We start from the raw sequence: 19,984 nt of genomic DNA on the forward strand, positions 1-19,984 counted from the left end.
TGCTAGAGTGGACATTTAAATAAAAGAGGCTATAGAAAATAATTTTCTTTAGTAGTCCAAGTTTTTTTTGAAATGTACTGTATTTTTAGGTTAGTTATCTACATAATGTTTGTGTTAGCAGCCAGTTCATAGCAACAGTGTACTTTGTGACCTAGTAGTGAGCGATGTGTGGTGTTGGTGTTTATCTGAGCTGCTATACCAGGAAGTTCAGGCTAAAGAAGCAGGGTGTTGGATTTGAATTTAGTGCTTAACACATTAAAGCCTTTGTGGAGTTACCTTTGTTATTGTTGAAGCAACTGTGTGACTTTTTTTTGAAGCATGTGTATTTATTTACTAGAATTTGAAAGTCTTCTGTTACATCACCTGGTAGTTGTCCAGCTCGTTGTATGTTCTGAAGAGTTCTCTATACAGTTTAGACTGAAGACTTTCTTTGTAAAGTCATGATACCATATGAAAACCATAAGTCATTAGTTCATGTCTACATCAGATAGAAATGCCTGTACTGCATAACTACAGTTACGTTGTTGCATTAGAACCAGTGTGCACTGATCGTTGTTTACTTGCCCAAACTTACTTTTAACAACTTTCTTTTGTGTTTGCGTAGGTAAAATGGACGATGGAGGTAGTTTGTTATGGACTGACCCTCCCTCTGGATGGCGATACTGTGAAATACTGTGTCGACGTATATACAGATTGGATCATGGCTCTTGTATTACCTAAGGACTCCATTCCTTTACCAGTTATTAAGGAACCAAACCTTTATGTTCAAAGCATTCTCAAACATCTCCAAAATCTCTTTGTACCGAGGTGAGTGTCAGGCTGGTAGTGTTTGGGGTGGGAGAAAGGCACAGGAACTTGGACCCATAGTAAGCAGGTAACCTCTGTTAGAAAAGCCTGATGAGCTGTGCAGAGTCCTGGTTAATGTAAGATTGCTATTGTTTAGGTAGTTACAGATTGTTCATAGACACAAATGTTTGCTGTTCTAAGAACTTCATGAACAATCTATCATGTGAATGGAGGGGGGAAAAAGATTAAATAGCATCACCGTGTGATCATGTGTTAGTATCATGCAAAACTGATAACGAAGAGCACATCATGGTAGTCCCATGCCATCAGAAGTGTGGTCACCTTGTAGTTAGTAACTTCTCAATGCCTACAACTTGCTGCCTGTTGAATGAGCAAAACTATGTTGACCATCTTTCACAGGTAATTTTCAAAGAACCCGGCAGAAGAGTGCTTGCTGCCTGACAACCTGATGTTACACTAAACATGCTTTGATGTTGATATACTTGCTTCTAGCTCTTAGACAAAAAGTTATACTGCCTTTGGTGCCCTCAACATCATATTTGGTGTATAGTTTATTTCAAATGTACCTGGTGATGTTGAACATGTTGGATAAAGGAGATGTTTTAATAATGCCCTGTGAAACGGTATTTAAATGCTTGTAGTCAGAAGTTACTTCTAGTTTAGTACTGGTTTGTAAGTACCAAAGCATGTACTTTACAGAAATATTAATGCCACATCACTGCAAGTGGCCTTCAAAATGTTCTTCTGTGCTTGTATTACTTTATCTGAAGGTTGTGTTAATAAAGGGCTTTGAATAGTAATTCATGCAACTTGAGATGAGAAGGTCACTGCTACTTGTTGATTGTTTCGAATTCTACAACCTAACCAAAGTTTTCATTGCTTTTAACTTGCAGTGGAAAATATTTTAATTCCTGTTAACAGATGATCAGGGAACCCACAGAGGGAATAAATCTGAAGAAATAATGCTTCAGATTAGATTTCAGCAGAAAGCTGTCTCTGGCTATTGACAGTTTCTTGGTCATTGTGTTGGAGATGCCAATGAAATGCAGATGAACCCAGTCACTCCCTTCCTTGTCTGTTGGCCATTAGCCTAGGCCTGGCTGATGCCTTGACTAGGCTCAGATGGGTTATGGGTTTTCGCATGGGACTTCAATCATGAGAATAAAGTCATAATTCAGTATACAGAAGCCTTCCCTGAGAAGAAAACAAGAACGTGTGACCAAGAAGAACAGAAATAGTGATACCTCCTTGCTGCTGTCTTTCCACCTTCAGTTTCAAGCCTCAGCACTGAATGTATTTCTGCCTGAGTCTCATATTTTACAGCTAATATTAGTTTCAGATGTCTAAGTATCTTTATGGACCTAATTATTGAAGATAATCCCATCTTTTTGTTACACTGCTGATTCCTTTGTCTGAGGTCTCAACTTTTCTGTATGGTACAAGTGTCAAGTCACTGTTTTTCAGTAAATGAGTGTGAAGACTCAAAAGTGGTATACAGATTAAATTTACTTTTTTTTTTTTGAGCTGCAAGGAGAATGGAAAAGAACTCTTAACCTCTGCTGGATGTGAATAATTTTAAAAGCCCTTTTCTGGTGTGTGTCAGTTCTCTGGACTCAGTCTCATGAAATTCCTTACGTGCCTGATAATGTACCAATGAGGTACTGATGCATGATGAGGCTGAAAATTTTTGTTTCTTAAGAAGTCATTTGATGCAGGCACGAAGTATGCTTTCATTTTAAGCACTAGGTCATCATAATGAAAAATAATGAATACAATACAGTAGTGGTATCAAGAGGTCACTTGGCTACTTACCAGTATAAAGCCGCAGTACAATGAAGTCTAAACATGGAGGTAGAAGTTCCAGATAGTCTCCAGTGAAAGCAGAACTCTTTCAAAAGTTGCATCTATGTGTCTAGAATGTCAAAAACACTGGCCACTGATATATTGTTAAAGAATGTCTGAAAATTGTTAAAGAATGTCTGTCCTGCTAGCTCTTATACAGCTCTCTAACAGATAGAGAATGAAATATGCTCTCTGGGAATCCTTATTCCCTCCGCACAGTGGAGAATGCACTCTTCCTGTGTCCATTAAGTAGTTCTTGCTGTGCTCCCTTGCCCTGCTTTGCACCAGAGGCCTTGTTACCAGGCAGTTTTGTCTCCTGTGTGCTGTTGGCACTACTGCCATTCCACCCTTCTGCTCCAGCCTCACTGGTGGAGGCTGAAGCAGGCTGCACATGCTGGCTGTTGAATGAAAGAGTTACCCTACAGATGCAGGGTGACTGTAAACCTGTGTGCTTACATCCACATCACAAAGTATAACCGCTCTCCTGTTCTTCTAAGAGCCCCAATGTGTAACTGAAACGCTTTTTTTTTTTTTTTTTTTTTTGGTGACTGATGTTGGCAACACTTCATGTTCAAGTTCCTACTCCATTTTAAGAAAAAACTCTTCAGGTTTCTCTTCCAAGGAGCTATAGTCAGAATTAATTCCAGCAACAGGCAAGCATGTTATAACGAAGATTAAATACAGCACTGAGTTGTGTGCACCTTGCTTGAGAGAAAAGATAAGTCTGCTGTCCTTTGTGAGTACAGGGAAACGAGAGAATGCTTCCTGGATTTACCTAATTAATTCAGGGGGCTGGTACTGATGGGTGCCTGCAGAATGCTTACTCAGGAGCTCTTGCAGCAACCTGCATTGAACTATCTCCTGGAAGTAGCCTGATCTTATGGGGAAATACCAAGCCTTAATTAAAAGCCTATTTCCTATAGAGGTTTGTGATTAAAATAGCTTCCTTCCTTAACACTGGTATCCTGGAACCAATGAGGATGCTTAGCTGCCTTAAAAGTGGTGCAAGCAGAGTTGTGGTAGGGGTTTGAGACTCTGCAGAAGCACAGTTCAGGTGTAGTAAGTGACCCTTAAGGTGGGTCAACTCAAATACCATTTCAGGAATATATATCCAGCAAATACAGAACAGATATGTGTAAGCAATTTTAGTTTGAAAGCTCGAGTAAATCAACTGTTCCTGTGCACAGTCCTTGAAATAGCATGATGCTAAAAAATTATGAATGATGAATGGTGAGCAAGTTGTTTCCTTTTTGTCTATCTGCCAGACTGAGTAGAGAAAGGGTGGTTGCATCCTTCCCTCCAACACTGATCTTCTATCCATACCTACAGAAACAAGGGCTTCTTTTCATGATGTAGTTGAGTATTCCCCAAGCAACCCCAAGGCTGCCGATGTCTGACGAACACTATGATATTCAGGAAGCCTTGCTTAAGCAGCAGTGGTGGTTATTACTGTCAGATAAAGTTCTGATACTGCCAACTTTTGTTTGAAGAATGGAAAGAAAATAGGAAAATTGTTTTCCCTCACCCTGGAACATAGACATGGCACTGGTGTTTTCTGTCCAGCTAAGATATCTGGAAAGTCTTGAGAGGCCGTGGGGCATGTGACTTCCTGGTAACTTCTAACATACACATGAAATCATGGGAGCAATTCTTGTTGGGTATGAGTGTGGGAACCAAAAGGACAGGTCCTGTGGAAATCTTCAGATGTGAGCCTGCAAAATGCTGCCAACCAACTTGCCATTCAATTGATTTTGTGGAAAAGAGGAACTGATAGATGGATGGGGACTTAGAGTTGCCTCTCAGATTAGCTCAGAAGTATCCCATTAGTCACATGGAGTTCCTATGTCAGTCCCTTTGATTCTTAGGGAATCAAGCATTGAGACAGACTTTGAAACTTCAAGAGCAGCAAAATAAGGATATTCTTTGAGCTCTGTTGTTGCTTGGGAGAAAAGTAGTGCTATAACCAAGGCAGGACTTGCTTGTCCCAAGCTTTGTGAAATGATCTGGTAGGATAAGCACTGCAGTAGAACAACCCTCTGAAGTCCTGAACTGCAACTAGTAGTCTGAAATTTTGCTTTAGATATCTTGTTTCTTTGTAATCTTGTTTCCAGTACTGTAATACATTAGTCTATAAAGATAAGAGTGGAATGTATTTTTAAAAAGCATCTGTCTGTGAATGATCTCAATGTGAGCTACTAATTTCTAAGAATCAGATTTTTATCTAGTGGATGAGCGTGTTCATGAAAGCCTTGCCACGTAATGTGACTTGTGGCTTATACCACATTAAAAGTGTTTGGCTGGACTCCAGTAATGCTACTTAGTAGTCTGGATGGTAATATCTTTATGATTTTTTTTTTCAGTGAGTGGTAGGAGAGCTTAAGTTTACGGCTTGACATTTCAAGTATACGACTTGAAAAATGGCTTGCAAATATTGCACACTTTAATCTGTAATCTCTTTCACTCCTTAAACATTTAGGCTTGCTCAGCTTTGTTTACTGGTGTCCTGAGACATTTTCAGTAGCACTTCATGTTGTTATTCTTTACCCATTCTGCCTTGTATAAACTAACTGGTTGGAAGAGTCTGCTACTTGTGCAATGCTTCACGTCACTCAGCAGTAACAAGGTGTAACTGGTTGTTACAGTAGGGAAAAATGACACTGACAGCTTCTATCCTTATCCCTTCTTCCTTTGGTCTATTTTGCCTATTTAATAACTCTATTTATCATTTTTTCTTAAATATAAGGAATTGAAGGCAAGAGTTGGTTCTAAGTTTTCAAGCAAGAGGTATATTCGGAAGAAGTTAACTCAGTTTGTTAATGTTTTCTTCTAATTCCAACACTCGCCTGACTTGCATATGGAACAGTTAGTGATATCCCAACAACATTGATGTTGTTTGTTCTAAGATAGATTCAACTGGCATAATGGGTTATACTTTGTCTGGTTAAAATGTTTGTTTTGTATTGGTGAATTCCATGCCATGTAGAGGAAAGCGTTATGGTACATCTTGTTCTCATTAAGGCAGCATTAGGGTGCTCAGAGACAGTTGCGATGCAGAGTTGCACGTTCTTGGCTCAAGTTCAATAATGTTGATGTTTCTGCTTGTAATTCCTCAAAGTTCAGGTTATTGTATGCATTGCTGTGCAGTGCCCTTCACTTCCTGCATAGGAACTCAAATAGCACTTTCTTCTTTTGCAGGCCAGACCCAGGATCTAGTCAGATTAGATTGTGCTTGCAGGTTTTGAAAGCTGTCCAGAAACTGGCTCGTGAATCAACAATTATGGCAAGAGAAACCTGGGAGGTTTTGTTGTTATTTCTTCTTCAGATTAATGACACTCTTCTAGCAGCTCCAACTGTGCAAGGTTTGTGTTAAATTTTCATTTGGTTCAATTACTGAACAAAGCTTTGGCTCTGCTGGATGCTGACCTGCCAGGGGAATGGGGGGAGACCTGTTAAAAGCTCTTAGAGTGCAATAGCTCTCATAATTCTGCTACGCTATCCTGAAAGAAAGCCTTGTCAGAAAAGATTGAATGCTTTCTCAGTCAGTTCTCTGAAATGTATTGTTGCAGAACAGCAGACTCTGTACACACGCAGAGTGAAGAGATGCAGATAGCATCGTTCCCTGTTTGTGTCACTGAAACCTGTATGTGCCTTCCAATTTGGCCTGCCTACTGGAAAAATCATTATCAGTTTATACCCATTTTAAAATAAATAAATGATATCAAATATTCTTTGTGATGGAAGACAGCCTAAGATTGGTAGCTGAATTCCCAGTATATCTTAGTGACACATACACGGCTGGGTTCTGTGCATTATTTTTGGTCTTTCAAAAAAAAAAAAAAGGAAGAAAGTTAATTGATTGCAGGAAGTCATCAGAAATCACTCAAATGAAAAATGATATGAAACTTAATCTTTATGCAGTTATTGCTTAAACTGAAATCTAAATTTGTGAGATGTAATCATGACATTTGTGAGAGTGCTTTAAGGTTGAAATATTCTTTGGAGTCTGAAGTTATTCAGATTGAGTGCTCACTAAAGGTATGCTTTGTTTCTGCTGTAAGGTGGCATTGCTGAAAGTCTGGCTGAAAAATTAATTGGCGTGCTGTTCGAGGTGTGGTTACTGGCTTGTACACGATGCTTCCCAACACCACCTTACTGGAAAACTGCCAAAGAGATGGTGGCCAACTGGCGACATCACCCTGCAGTAGTTGAGCAGTGGAGCAAGGTCATCTGTGCCCTTACTTCCAGGTAGGAGAAATCCCACAGAAATACACACCTGCTGGGATAATTGCAGCTTGATTTTTCTCTGGAGTTGCTTATTTGTGGAATGCACAGTGATTCCAGAATGAACGAGCAAACCAAAGTGCGTAATAAGAGTACTCTTGACTCTTACTGTTCATAGAATCGTTTGGGTTGGAAGGGACCTTAAAGATCATCTCACTCCAATCCCTCTGCTCTCTCTCCCAGTTCATTTACCACATGTATACTGTAAAATGTTACCTCTCAAATAGTCTTAAATTACTGCTTGCTAATTTCCCATGAGATTTTATATACCTATATATAGTACGTTTTCCCACTTCAATTTCCATCAGTAAACAGCTGGTGTCATAGGTAATCTATGATCTATTCTTGACACAGTAGACTAAGACTTGCGAAGTGGGATAAGATCCTAAGTTTGAAAGCCCCTGTTGTAAATATGTGTATACACACAGCTGTACACACATGTTCAAGCACGTATGTCTTCATTCTGCAAGTGAAGATCTCAATTGTTTCGTTACTATATGATCTGAGCATTTCTCTGATACTCAACACTTTTCTTTGTCTATGTATATCAGTCTTCATCACTGACTTCTTCATCGTGTCTTGTGAGGAATGAGTCATTAATATTACAATTGTGTAGTATTATCATCTGTATGTGTAGTGACAGCCATCACCAAGCTTACTAGGTGCTTGTTACTGCTGAGCAGTGTCTGCGTGTTGCTGTGTTTGAGGTGGCTCCTTGAGCTCTGCATCTCCTGCTCTCCAGAGCTGAGGTGATGCTCCTCTGGCCATGGTGACATGATGAGCTGGGGCAGGCTGCAGCCTCCTTCCCCCATAGTGGGTCTCTAGGAGAGCAGTACCAGGCCACACTGGGCATTGGAACAGGAGGACTGGGGGGCTGTAGGAGAGGATAGGCTGTGGCAGGAGGCCCTAAATAGTGAGGAGAGCCTCAGAACCCTTAATCATGGGGTCTTTGTGGTGTGAAGGCTTGGTGGGACAAATCTCATCCTCTTGGAGGAGAAAACTTGATAGACTGAGGAGCAGGGGCATTGGTCACCTTTTCTCAGCTCTCCTTAGACTTCAATAATCATTTGTATGAAGGTTTGAAAATGTATTAAAACTGCTGCATTGTGAAACATTCGGTGGTATGCCTTTCTGCAAGGGTTTATTTAGCTTGGTGAAAACTTGCTCTTTAATTGCTTTTTTAAAAAAGCAAGTGTGGATGGATTTTTCCAGGTTATGCAGCTACTTGCTAAACCTGTGGGAAATAAAGCTGCAATACAAGTTCTGTGTATTTCCCACGTTTTTTCTTCAGCTATTTTTAGTTCATTAGATGTAGCATTGCATAACAGAAAATATTTTATGATTCACTGATCTCAAAAGCACAGCTCTGTCTCCAAACATGCGTTGGTGTTCTGTTCCATGTACCTCATGCTCACATTTTATCTTCCACTGTTGACTAACAGTCTTAGTTCTGTTGATGCATAATCTGCAGGGATTCTGTAATGTTGTAGTCTGCTGTTCTGCTGCATAGTAATGTTGGTTTACATCTAATTCACAGAAAACTGAACTCTGATGCTAACTTTACATTTAGTTGTATTTTAAGCTGTGCTTTTAGTACTCCAGCTTCAACCAGTTAAAGTGCTGTTTTAGTAAACAGTTGTCTGAATTGGGCTTTCAGCAATAAACTTGTAAGAGTCTCAACTTAAAACTACATGGAAAGCTATATTTGGGATTCTGTACACACATGCAGTGTTAGTCTGTATCCATGGATATGACTTCATAGCAGAATAAAAGTTTCCTTCTGCACGCAGAAGTTCAGGGCACGACTTTGCAAGGCGTAAGCCCAGGCTAACACCAGACTTCATGAGGTTGTTCGGAACTAGGTAATTCCTCAGCAATACCCTACAGGGTGATCCCTCTGGGGCACAAAGTGTAAATGGGTGCTGAGGCATCCAGCGTGGCATACTGGAGAGCAGTTACTGCCTGGTAGTAGGTACATTTATTTCTATTTTGGTCTTAAAGAAGGCCACTTGTTCTAAAGCTCATTGGCTTGTCTAGATGACTAGTCCCTGTGATAGACTGGGGCTCCCTGTGCACTTTGGCTGTCTTTTGCATTAATTGGTTGCCAGTTACTGTAGTTCTCAATGCTGAGAAAGAGAAAACAGGAACTCAGCTTACCCAAGAGTTAGACTTCTGTTCTCCCCTGTCACCTAGTCGTAATGTTTTTACTTTTGTAAAGTATACGGCTTGTCTGAAGCTCTGCAGGTGGGCAGTGCTGAGTGGGGCATTCTGCGTCCATTAACAAGCACTCTTAGTTGAGAAATAAGGATGTGAAAAATGGTACTACAAGAGAGTTTGGCTTAGGGAAACCAAAAACCAGTCAGGGAACATCAGGAGGTTGAGAAGGCACCACTCAGCTCTCTCCATCCTATTAGGGAATGCCAAGATTATGTTGATCAGGGAAATGAGCCTGGAAGTTTGCAAAGTTGGGGATAAAGCAGGAGTCAAATCAGACAGAAGTGGCTCAGAGAAGCTTACCATAAAGATTTTAGTTTGCTTATCTAAGCCAGTATCTTCATGATATTGCATTGCGTTTAAGTCCTCTATGGGTTTCCCCTCCACTGTTCTGCAATTCTCAGATTCTGCAAAAGAAAACTCCTATCTTTTTCCTTTTTTTTTCCCCCTCTTTGAAGAGGTTGCTATTTTGTGGATTGCCATCCTGTGCTTGTTGCAGGATTGCATTGTGTTGTTAGTGGGCTGGTGTAAATCTTGAGTCATCGGTGCTTTGTAATTTAGACTTATAACCTGATGTGACTTGTTGACGTCATTGGACACTTCAGCTAAAGAACCTTGGGGATAAGGGCTTAAGGTCCTTGATTATTATTTCTTTTGTCCTTTTTATGTAACGTCTTGTCACTTACGTATGTGCCTATGTTAGTTGGCAACTCCCCTGGCTAAATGCATGGGAGAGCTGCCGTGGGGTGTTATGCTTTAATTTGCTTGAACCTTCAGGCATGCTCCAAGGCAGGTACAGGTACCCTTCCAAGCTTCAAGGAGGCTAAATGATCGTATAAACTAGATTTCTCTAGGAAGATTTAAGATGTTGCATTGCTGCTCATGGCCTCCTGCTGATTTCTTTGAGGCTCCAATGCACAGTTAAATTTTGAGGAACATTAACTAAATGACAGATTTATCTGATTTGCTCTCTAGATTGCTGCGTTTTACATATGGACCTTCATTTCCTCCATTTAAGATTCCTGATGAAGATGCTGGTCTGATTCCTCCTGAAATGGATAATGAGTGCGTTGCACAAACCTGGTTTCGCTTTTTACATATGCTGAGGTATTATAATTATAATCATCTATTGTTCACATTCTTACATTATTTTTATAATATCTTGAAATAAAAAAAAATCTCTGGAGATTGCTAAGTTTTATGTACTTAAGTAGAATAAAGTGAGAGACTTGTACCAGTGCCCTGTAGCAGTCCAGTGCAAGGTCAGGAGTGGGTTGTTCCACTTCAAACAAACCAGTTTGCATTCTGAGTCAACGAGTTCAATAAAAAATGTTTTCAAGATCCTCCAAAATGCCAAATAGCTAAAAACAAGACTTCAATAGAACTCTGTTTCTCTGAGATAGCAAACAGGAAAAGCAGAACAATAACTCTGAGATGTGTACTGCTTCCATTTGCTTTCCAGGGTGTTAAATTTAACCTACAAAAGATTATTTTTAAAATGGATGTATCTCTTTGTTTTTATGAAGAAAGTTACATGGTTAGTTTTAACATGTATAGTACTCTTCCTTAAATTTGCAACAGAGCCAAGTGGCATGCTTTATTCAAAGGATTCTTGGGAAAGGTATAACGTTAATGTCCTGAATTGATAGAATATTCAACTTTAATTAGTAAATAATGTTTTACATAAAAACCTAAATGTCAGACTGTTTAAAGCTTGCCTTTTTTTAACTAATCAAAAATCCGTTCTTTTTCTTAATTTATGATAGGTAATGTTGCAAGTACTGTAAATCTGGTCTTGCTGTTACAGGATTTGTGTTTGTCAGGGAAAAAACTCAAATTTTTACATCCCATTCATTTCCTAGTTATTTTTTGCTGGCAATATGTAATTCATTGCTTACTGTTTATGAATGATTTTAACAGTGTAAGAACCTTTTACAAACATAGTTCAAAAGACCTCATATACAGTTAATGTTATGGAACTGTGGCATTACTCTCTAGTGTATGCTTCAGTTCATTGACTATTAATAAAATTATAAAGTCTATTTGGGTAATATTTTAAGCTTTCTAATTTTTTCTTTTATAGATACATGTTTAAAATAATTAAAAAATATATATATTTTTAATGCTTAAAGACTACTACCACTACTACCAACTCAGTAAGGAAAAATTGACTACATAAAAAGCTACAAAAAATCTCCAATAGAAAAATGCTGGGACAAGAAGCTGACATTTGGAGTCTTTTATCTGATGCTTTTGTGTTCCTGTTAATTAATTGCCTTCAACTATTGCATTGTTAAGCATTCTTAATATCTGTTCTTAAACTGACTAAAATATATTTTTCTCTCTTTTGTGTCTGCATAGTAATCCTGTGGATTTGAGTAACCCAGCCATTATTAGTTCTACCCCCAAATTTCAGGAGCAGTTTCTGAATGTGAGTGGGATGACTCAAGAACTGAATCAATACCCCTGCCTTAAACATCTGCCTCAAATATTCTTTCGTGCCATGCGTGGGATCAGCTGTTTAGTGGATGCATTCTTAGGTAACACGTTTGACTTACCTGTGGATAGCTACAAATAGTAACCTAATCCTTTTTTGTTCTTTTCAAATCTGTATTCTTCAGAAAACAAATGTAGCAATTTATCATTAGCAAATATATCCTGGAATTGATAGGGAAGGGACCCACAGCCACTTTTAAATGACCATCTGTGTACACAGTAATTAGATTTGAATGCATAAATTTGCAGGTAACCTTAATTTTAAACAAATGCAAAGAAAAATTAACTGTTGAGTTCAACATACATCTTTCTCAAATAGGGCTTCTTTCTCTCATTGTCTAACCAATACTACAAATGTTATGCTTTTAGCATGTTGTGAACACTGATGACTTTGTTTTTAAACTTCGTGGCAACAGCTGTGTGCAGTGCCCCTTTTCTTGTAAAGTGTTGATTTTTGACTGGCATCTTTAGTTATTTATACTATGACTGCTACTTCCACTTAATTTAGGATTAGTGGGTGACTACTACTGCTGAGAAGAAAAATCTATTTCTTTGAACAACTCTGTTACCAGCAGACAGACTTCACTGAAAGGCAAGGCAGAAGTAAACATTGGCTGGTAATTTTTAAGTAATGCTATACAGTACTTGAAATCTAAGGCGTCGTTTTAAGTACTCTTCAGGCTTATTGAAAATTCTTCAGAAATAATGTGCTATTGTAAACTCTGAAGAGCTGCCTGTCTCCTACTGCTTTTTTGCTTAAATGTCTGCAAACAAATGCTGTCATCTGCCAGAAGTGTGAGCTGATAGGAGACTGCAGAAGACTTGAACAGATTAATAAAAACTTCAGAAAAAAAGAAAATGGCTGTGAAATTAGACTGTCATTGGTAGTGTATTCCCCACTGCAAAAAAGCTTTTGTTACTATAGTTCTCACACTTGTAGGAATCATAGAATGTCCCAGGTTTGAAGGGATGCATAAGGATTATTGAGCCCAATACCTTAGTCCCCAAAGAACCACCCAAAATCAGACCATTTGTCTGAGACCATTGTCCAAACACTTCTTAGACTCCAGCAGGCTCAAAGTCGTGACCACTGCCGTGGTGTCCGACCACTTCTTGGTGAAGAACCTTTTCCTGATATCCAGCCTGAACCGCCCATCTCGCAACCTCAAGCAGTTTCCTTGGGTCCTAGCGTTGTTTAAAAAGTTACTGAATAATAAAGAGGAATTCCACAAATTTTGACTGTTCTAGAAAGTTTTTGAAGCTACTACTTAGACAGTCATCATGAATCTTGAAACCTATTGTGTCCACTGTGATTGCTTTTCACTAATACTAGATGTGAGATTTTAAATATTCATTAGTCTATCAGATACTACCCAAATTTTTGAAAGGAAGATTATATATAGGCAAAATGTGGCTTCACCTCAAGAAAACAATCTCCTCGTATTACTCTGTCAAAGTGTCTTCCTCTCTGTGATGGTAGGGCTTGACTGTCTCCACTGAAACAATAAAATAAATATGGCCAACTGTGCATTGACAGGGAGAGAATCCTTCCTGTGCAGCGCATTTTTTTTAAAAAGGCTTTTAATTATAGCATGCATTGAAGAAAACATACTATAACTGAGGTTTTTGTGAAACCTGGGTTGGTAATTAATTTTGAGTGTACAAAACAGTTTGTAATGAAAGGCTTGTGAGAAGAGCAGAGGGAAGTGCTGTGGGACTGTCAGCTTTGCACAGTACCTTTGCTGGGTGTTTCCTACAGGGAATGTCTATTGGCCCTTAAGAATAGTTTGGGTTTCTTATCTGAGATCTTTACCAGTGGCATTGCAGTTGGGCTTTAGTGGCCTGCATCTGGGTGTCCAAGACTCCATTTGCTCCTGGGCAGTGGCGATGAGCCCTCAGGTGTGCACATGCTCAGCCCCTGTCTTGGGGAGGAAGGGGATCTGGGACTGAGGTTTACTGTGTTGCTGAGCACTTCTGTGGGCTCCTGCCAGCCCTGACTGTGCTGCAGGCACGCCAGGACCTTTTCTCTGTATGTGAACTTCTGGTAGGATGGTGAATTGGAGACTTCAGGCTTCTGAAAATCTGTTGTAGGAAGACAAAATGCACAGTGTGCTTGAAAGTCCAGCACTCAGGCACATCAGAGCTTTCAGAGAAATCAAATTCAAGCTCTGCGTGGATGGACACACACACAGTGTGTTGTCAGGCACGTGAAGGAGTCCACACTGCTGCTCTAACAACAAAGGCTAATGAGATCTCATTACCTTCTATACCAAGTGCCAAAGCACATTGTTTTTATCTTGCTCTCTCTGACATAGTTACATAATGCATGCATTTGGCAAAATATTGCACCATCTATTAAAAAATAAATTATACCAAAGTAATAGTTTCGTAGGGCATACATGACCATTTGCTTGGGGTGCAACAGTGATGAGAAGTCAGTTTTTTAATGTATATGTTAAGCATTGAAGTGCTTAATGTAGTCAAATCTGTGTCAAATCTTCAGACATGCTGCAGTTTTGCACTTAATTCTTCAAGTGGGGTTAGAGGGCAGTGATATTCAAATGGGAAGAAGTGGTGTTTGTTGCTGCAGATTTTGCAGAGGAAATTTCTAAGCTAATTGCTTCTGATTCTGTCTAGGAGGAGTAGCTCTTATATACCACAAATACTTTCTCGAATCTAGGTTTTATGAGATTACTGATCTAACATCCTGCTACTGTAAGATTATAGCCTGCTCAGTTTTCTTACCCATCTCTTGCACTGGCTTTAGTATTTGTTCAGGGAGCTGATTGATCTCACTGTTAACCATTTGCTTATCTAATACAAGCACAGTTTTCTTTTGTCTGTGCATTTATTTTTGCTAACAGTAAAAGGGGAAAGGTGTTTTTCTTACTATTGCTGTCTTTGGGAGTGGGGAGAGGGAGAAAAACTAGTCTTTTTACAGAAGGTCCAAAGGCTGAGTAACTGTGCTGCTGTGTATGAGCTTATGGAATTCTTGCTGAAAGCTTGCTTTATTTCTTGATCTACAGGCATTTCACGACCGCGGTCAGACAGTGCACCACCCACGCCAGTAAATAGGCTGAGCATGCCCCAGAGCACTGCTATCAACACAACTCCGCCCCATAACCGAAGGCATCGGGCAGTGACTGTGAATAAAGCAACAATGAAAACCAGCACTGTAAGATTTCGTGTTACGTATTTAATTCTTATCCCATTTGATAGTTTCCTCGGTTAGAGGAAGTCATTTATTTGTTTCTAGGAGCTGATTTGTTCTTCTGTTCAAATAGGTAACTACTGCACATGCTTCAAAAGTGCAGCACCAACCCTCTTCTACTTCCCCACTCTCCAGCCCAAACCAGACAAGTACTGAGCCACGGCCACTACCAGCTCCTCGCAGGCCAAAGGTTAACAGCATCTTGAACCTCTTTGGATCGTGGTTATTTGATGCAGCATTTGTTCACTGTAAACTTCATAATGGAATAAACAGAGATAGCAGCATGACTGGTAAATATTACTGAAAAGTATATGTACATTTTTTTCCTTGTTTTATTAACATTTCCTACCTGCAAGATTAACATATGCATAATCAGAAAATAAAATCTAAAGTGCTGTATTGTGGTTAACCCCTCCCAGCTGAACTGACACCTGTTATTACCCCAGCAGGTGTTTGGGGGCTTTAAAATTGAATAAATCACTTTTCACTGTTAAACACTCACTTGCTCTAACAAGCATGTCGGTCCCAATTATGCTAGTGGGAAAAATGTTATAAAGTGAAAGAAAATAATGTATTAAGAGTCCATTTCCTAATCTGATATCTACCACAGTAGCTTGCAGAGCAATGGCAGCTTTTTTGGTGACTCTTTAATGTTTGAAAAATTGTCAAACCTCACTCAAAATATTGCATAAAGTGATACTAATTGGTTTTGGAGAATGTTATGAAAACAGATAATCCTTAAGATAGCAAGTAAAGTTGCTTCCTTTCAGTGATGGTTGTCACATGTTTTCATATGCAGCTTGATGCTTTGCGTGTCTTCACTCCTCAGTTGCTAGGTTGGTCTCCTATGCTTTGCTCAGCTCTAAAGGTTAGATGTTTTGAGATATGATAGAAGAATAAGTGCTCTGCTCAGAGAGGCTTTCAAACACTCTCCTTCCTTTAGAGATAAGTATTAAAAAAAGAGTAAACTTTCTCAGTCTTTGCATTTTTCCTGTTGTGTAGTATTTTGCATGTCTGCTAAACTTTCCCAAGAGATCTGTCCATCAGAAGCTCACTGGCCAAAGTAAGAAAAATATGTAGAGGTACGTTGTAGCAAGTTGTATATAGGAGGATCTGGTGTCAGCAGTTGGACTGATAAACTTCCTTGTTCATTGCATCACAAATCCCATTCTTCCTCTGCATGGAGATGATGAGTTCAGGATTAGCTATCTCTTAAAGATATTTTTAAGTATGCAATACATGGTTTTTGGAAGTGTTCAGTCATGGATTTCTGTGGCAGGAGGTTCAGGTCCCTCTGAAAAAGCCCTATGATATATTACTAGAGAAACAATTGAGATTCGGAAGGAATAAAGCATAATTTGAGGGTGTATGCAGTTGCATATGTGGCTAATACATTTCTGTACTTACTGCTTTTCAGACTGATATGATCATTTTTTTTACATAACCTATATCTTGAGCAACTTCAATCAGGTGTTTTACCTGCCAAGGATATCAGCTGAGATACTGCTTATGCAACGAAGTGTCAGCTGTAAACAGAGATGCTCTGGCTCTAACAAAAGTACACAGTTGTCCAAAATCAAAATTGACTTCCTTCAATGAGTTTCAGGACTGCCTTTTCACATATGCAGTATTTTAAGTCCTCTGACAGTGGTCAGAAGATTGTCATATGGCTATCCTTACAGAGGGCTTTACTATCTTCCTAAACCAAGAAATGTAAACGTACATGCAGATTTGTAGCAAATTTTTATCCCCAGTGCTTTTCTACTGGGAAAGGAATGAAAGGAAAAAAATGTTCCCTCTCTGAGCTCTTCAAACCAATCAATAATGGGATCAGGCTTTGCACATCACACATTCTGCCATTTATAAGGAGCAGTAGGTTTGGGAGAATTACACTGATGGAGACCCAGAAAACCATCTGTCTTCTGTACTGCTTTTCTAGCAATTTGAAAGACAAAATTGACTGGCAGAATTCAGTTGAGCATTTGCATTGCCCTTTCAACATGCCATGAGTATTGTTACCACTATGTAAAGTATTGTTCGTAGCAATGTTGTGACAGGCCATCAAAAGGAGAGTGATGCTCCCTGGAACTCTGTAGAGAGGCACCAAAGTCTGATTGCCTGGTTTAATCTTTTGGAGGTCTGAAAGTCAGCTGCTCAGCCTCTGTCTTAAGCAAGAAAATGTGGCAAGACTTCTTCTAAAGGTCTGGGCTCCTGCAGTTTCTGTTGACTTGAAGTATCAACATCCTTGAAGTCAGGTCTAAGTTGAAATTGGAGTTTGTTTTCTAGGAGTCTAATCTATGAAGCCTGATGCTGCCACGTGATGTCTTCTCGTTGAACTGTGTAAGGCAGAAGGTGCTGTGCTGGACTGATAAAGTGGGCCAAGAGGACTGTGTACTCTGGTCCCTTTCCATGACAGAAGAGGGGCCCATCAGATCTTGGTTTTGTGCCCATTCACCTGCTTGTTCTACCTAATACAGGTGTGGCATGAGGAAAGGGCTCGTGCCCTTTCCTTTCCAACTAGCCCACAGGCTAGTTGTCACAATCCCTACACGTAGGGGAGAGGGCTAAAAGAAATCTTGGTACATGATTTCTTTTTGTCTGCATTATCTATTATATTTACAAATGCTTTAACTAATATTTTGTAATTGGGAAGTGTCTGTACTAGCTTTGCTGTGTAATAGTGTCTTCCCCCTGGCCCATATACACACCGTATTTCTTAAAGGTCTGGGACTGCAGTTGTGTCAGGTTTCAACAGTTGTAAACCCCTCTAACATTCAGTTTGTTTCAATGCCACACAGTTAAGAATTTCTTCTTTAATGGCTCTCTGCTATGATTTGTTTTCTTGCTGACTGGAGGATTGAGGGCTGCCTTGCTGTGTCAGAGGAAGAGGTGAAATACCTTGGTGGAAAAGAGTCTCTTTAGGACCAAGAAGATCCCTCTGCCCTGGCACACCTTTCTGGAACACTGCATTTTCTAGTGTGTTTTTCAGTCCTGAGAAGTGGCATGAATTTTCAATGAAAACCTATATAATGGGTCTAAAGAGATCTTCATGAGCTATATGGCAGTACTTAACAAGAAACTCTGTAGGATGAGATGCAGTGTCAATTTCTACTTCAGAATTTAGTCTAGTCTTTTAAGCAATCCCTGCTGATTCACATGGACATACATGTAGCACATTTTCCTTCTCCCATCTTACAAGAAGTCTTTCTAATGTGCTTTAGGAAATAAAGAACAGTTGATCAAGGCCCATGTGAATGAGTAGACATCTGCCTTGTGCTTTTCTCTTTACCGTGGTGCCTCTTGTCTCTGATTTCTTGAACTCTTTCACCTCTAGAAGAGCAAGAAAAATGTGTCTGAGGTGGGAAAAACGTGCAACTCTTTATAGGTTCTGAGCTGAAAAATACCTGGATGGATGGGAGAGTACCCATCTTGCTCTAGGTGACCCTGCTCTGAGCCCACCTAGGTGATCTTCAGATGTCCCAACCTCAACTGGTATGTGAATATAACTACCACCCTACTCTTTCTGATTTTCTTTTATTGATGTGGAAAAAAAAACCACCTTGTACTAATCCTGAATCCTGGAAGGATTGTCAGAGGTATTTCACACTTGTGGTTGCAGTGATTTAGTCTTTGTCTCTGGGAAAAGAGAGATTGCAGAATTTTCTCTTCCATGAGTTTAGCTGCACTGTGTAATCTGTGCATGATTGAGTGCCAGTGGAGTTTCGTTATCTGGAAAGCAGTCTTCCTGTTTGCTCTGAGCCTTGTCCTTCCAGATAGTCTTGTGTAGTTATTTGGATTCTGAAGCAAAACAGGGATCTTGCCATCATCAATGCCAATACTCTTGTGCCTTGAGCATCCTGTGTCAGTTCTTAGTTTCTGCGCTGAAATCTTTAATGGTGAAGCTTCATGGCTTTATGTCAGGCAGCTAATAAACATTATTCTGTATTGTGGGAGGAGAGGAAAACACTTAGTTCTAAAATGTGCGTTTTCCTTTGAAAGGACTTGGGTCTTGCTTGTATGCAGAATTTGAATGTAGAATTAGATGGCTGTGTGATATTTATTTAAGTACAAGCGTGGCCTGAACAGCTCCCCATGATTAAATGAATAAATTCCTTAAGAAATGCAGCAGGAAGGTTTTATGAAGACATCCCTGAATGTCACAGCTCTGGGGTATGTATACATGTGCTGAGTTTAAGGTCATTGACAGGATGTGTGTCAGGACAAGCTAGGTCATGCAATGGAAGCTGCTGATAATTGCTGTCTTCAGCAAATGGTGAGAATTGGGAGAAACTCATTAATCTCGTGTCCGTATTTCATCAAGAGAATCTTCCATTCGGATGGGCTTGTTCTTAATCCTTGTACCTAAAGAAGTCATGGGTTTGCTAGCCATGTGTTGTAAAGCACCTGGGGGAGTTTTGCTGTGGGTGGTTTCTGGTATCACCTGGGTGCTGTTGGGCATTGAAGGAATCTTGGAGTACAGTTTAAGCCTCATCTTTTTTGTCCCTACTGCTGTTAATATATTGCCTTAAAGACTGCTTAGGGGAGGTCTAGGAGCCAACTGTGATAATCCCTGATTAGGGAAATGCTGAGTGTTTCTGAGAGGCTTGGTGCAGGTCTTGATCTGACCCAGCGTGTTCAAAGCAGCAGCTTCTCCAGGATAGGTAGGTGTCTGTTGTGGTTCCTGGCTTCTGGAGTTTTCCTCTCTCCCATCTGTTTCTGGAGATTGTTTCTGAGATGTTGATCTCTTTAGTGGTGCTCTGCCTTTTAATTCTGCTTTGGAAGGCTGTCTGTTGAGCTGGTGGTCAGGGGAGGCATGCTCGTGCTGTTAAGGGTTGTTAGCAGCTTGGCTTATGATGGACGGAGCAGTAATGCTATCAGGAACATGTATTTTGGAAGCTTATAGTTGAGGGGACTCTGTAGGTAAGTAATCTTCCCTTTACGAAACATACCCCAAGTAATACAATCTAGGGAAATGTACTTGAGCTGGGAAGGGTTAATACATCCTTTTAAACAACTGATGTACATTGATATGAACAGATCTAAATCTTCTTAGTATTTTGTAACTTTTTGTTCATTGTTTTGCATGGTACTTTCAAAACCATAGTTTTGGACCTGAATGCCAATTTCCTATGT

General features: G+C 39.8%; 1 protein-coding gene across 2 annotated transcripts in view; it reads left to right on the forward strand.

Moving 5' to 3' along the window:
• Positions 1–19,984, forward strand: part of RALGAPB (Ral GTPase activating protein non-catalytic subunit beta) — a 64,976-nt gene that overhangs the window by 6,474 nt on the left and 38,518 nt on the right. For both annotated transcript variants that reach the window (XM_032198667.1, XM_032198668.1), the window contains exons 3-9: positions 605–807; positions 5,845–6,008; positions 6,708–6,894; positions 10,120–10,251; positions 11,506–11,684; positions 14,667–14,815; positions 14,925–15,141. In XM_032198667.1, coding sequence (XP_032054558.1) covers positions 605–807; positions 5,845–6,008; positions 6,708–6,894; positions 10,120–10,251; positions 11,506–11,684; positions 14,667–14,815; positions 14,925–15,141 — 1,231 coding nt within the window. The remainder of the gene's footprint in view (positions 1–604; positions 808–5,844; positions 6,009–6,707; positions 6,895–10,119; positions 10,252–11,505; positions 11,685–14,666; positions 14,816–14,924; positions 15,142–19,984) is intronic.

The sequence above is a fragment of the Aythya fuligula genome, chromosome 16, assembly GCF_009819795.1.
Source record: "Aythya fuligula isolate bAytFul2 chromosome 16, bAytFul2.pri, whole genome shotgun sequence".
Lineage (NCBI taxonomy): Eukaryota > Metazoa > Chordata > Aves > Anseriformes > Anatidae > Aythya > Aythya fuligula.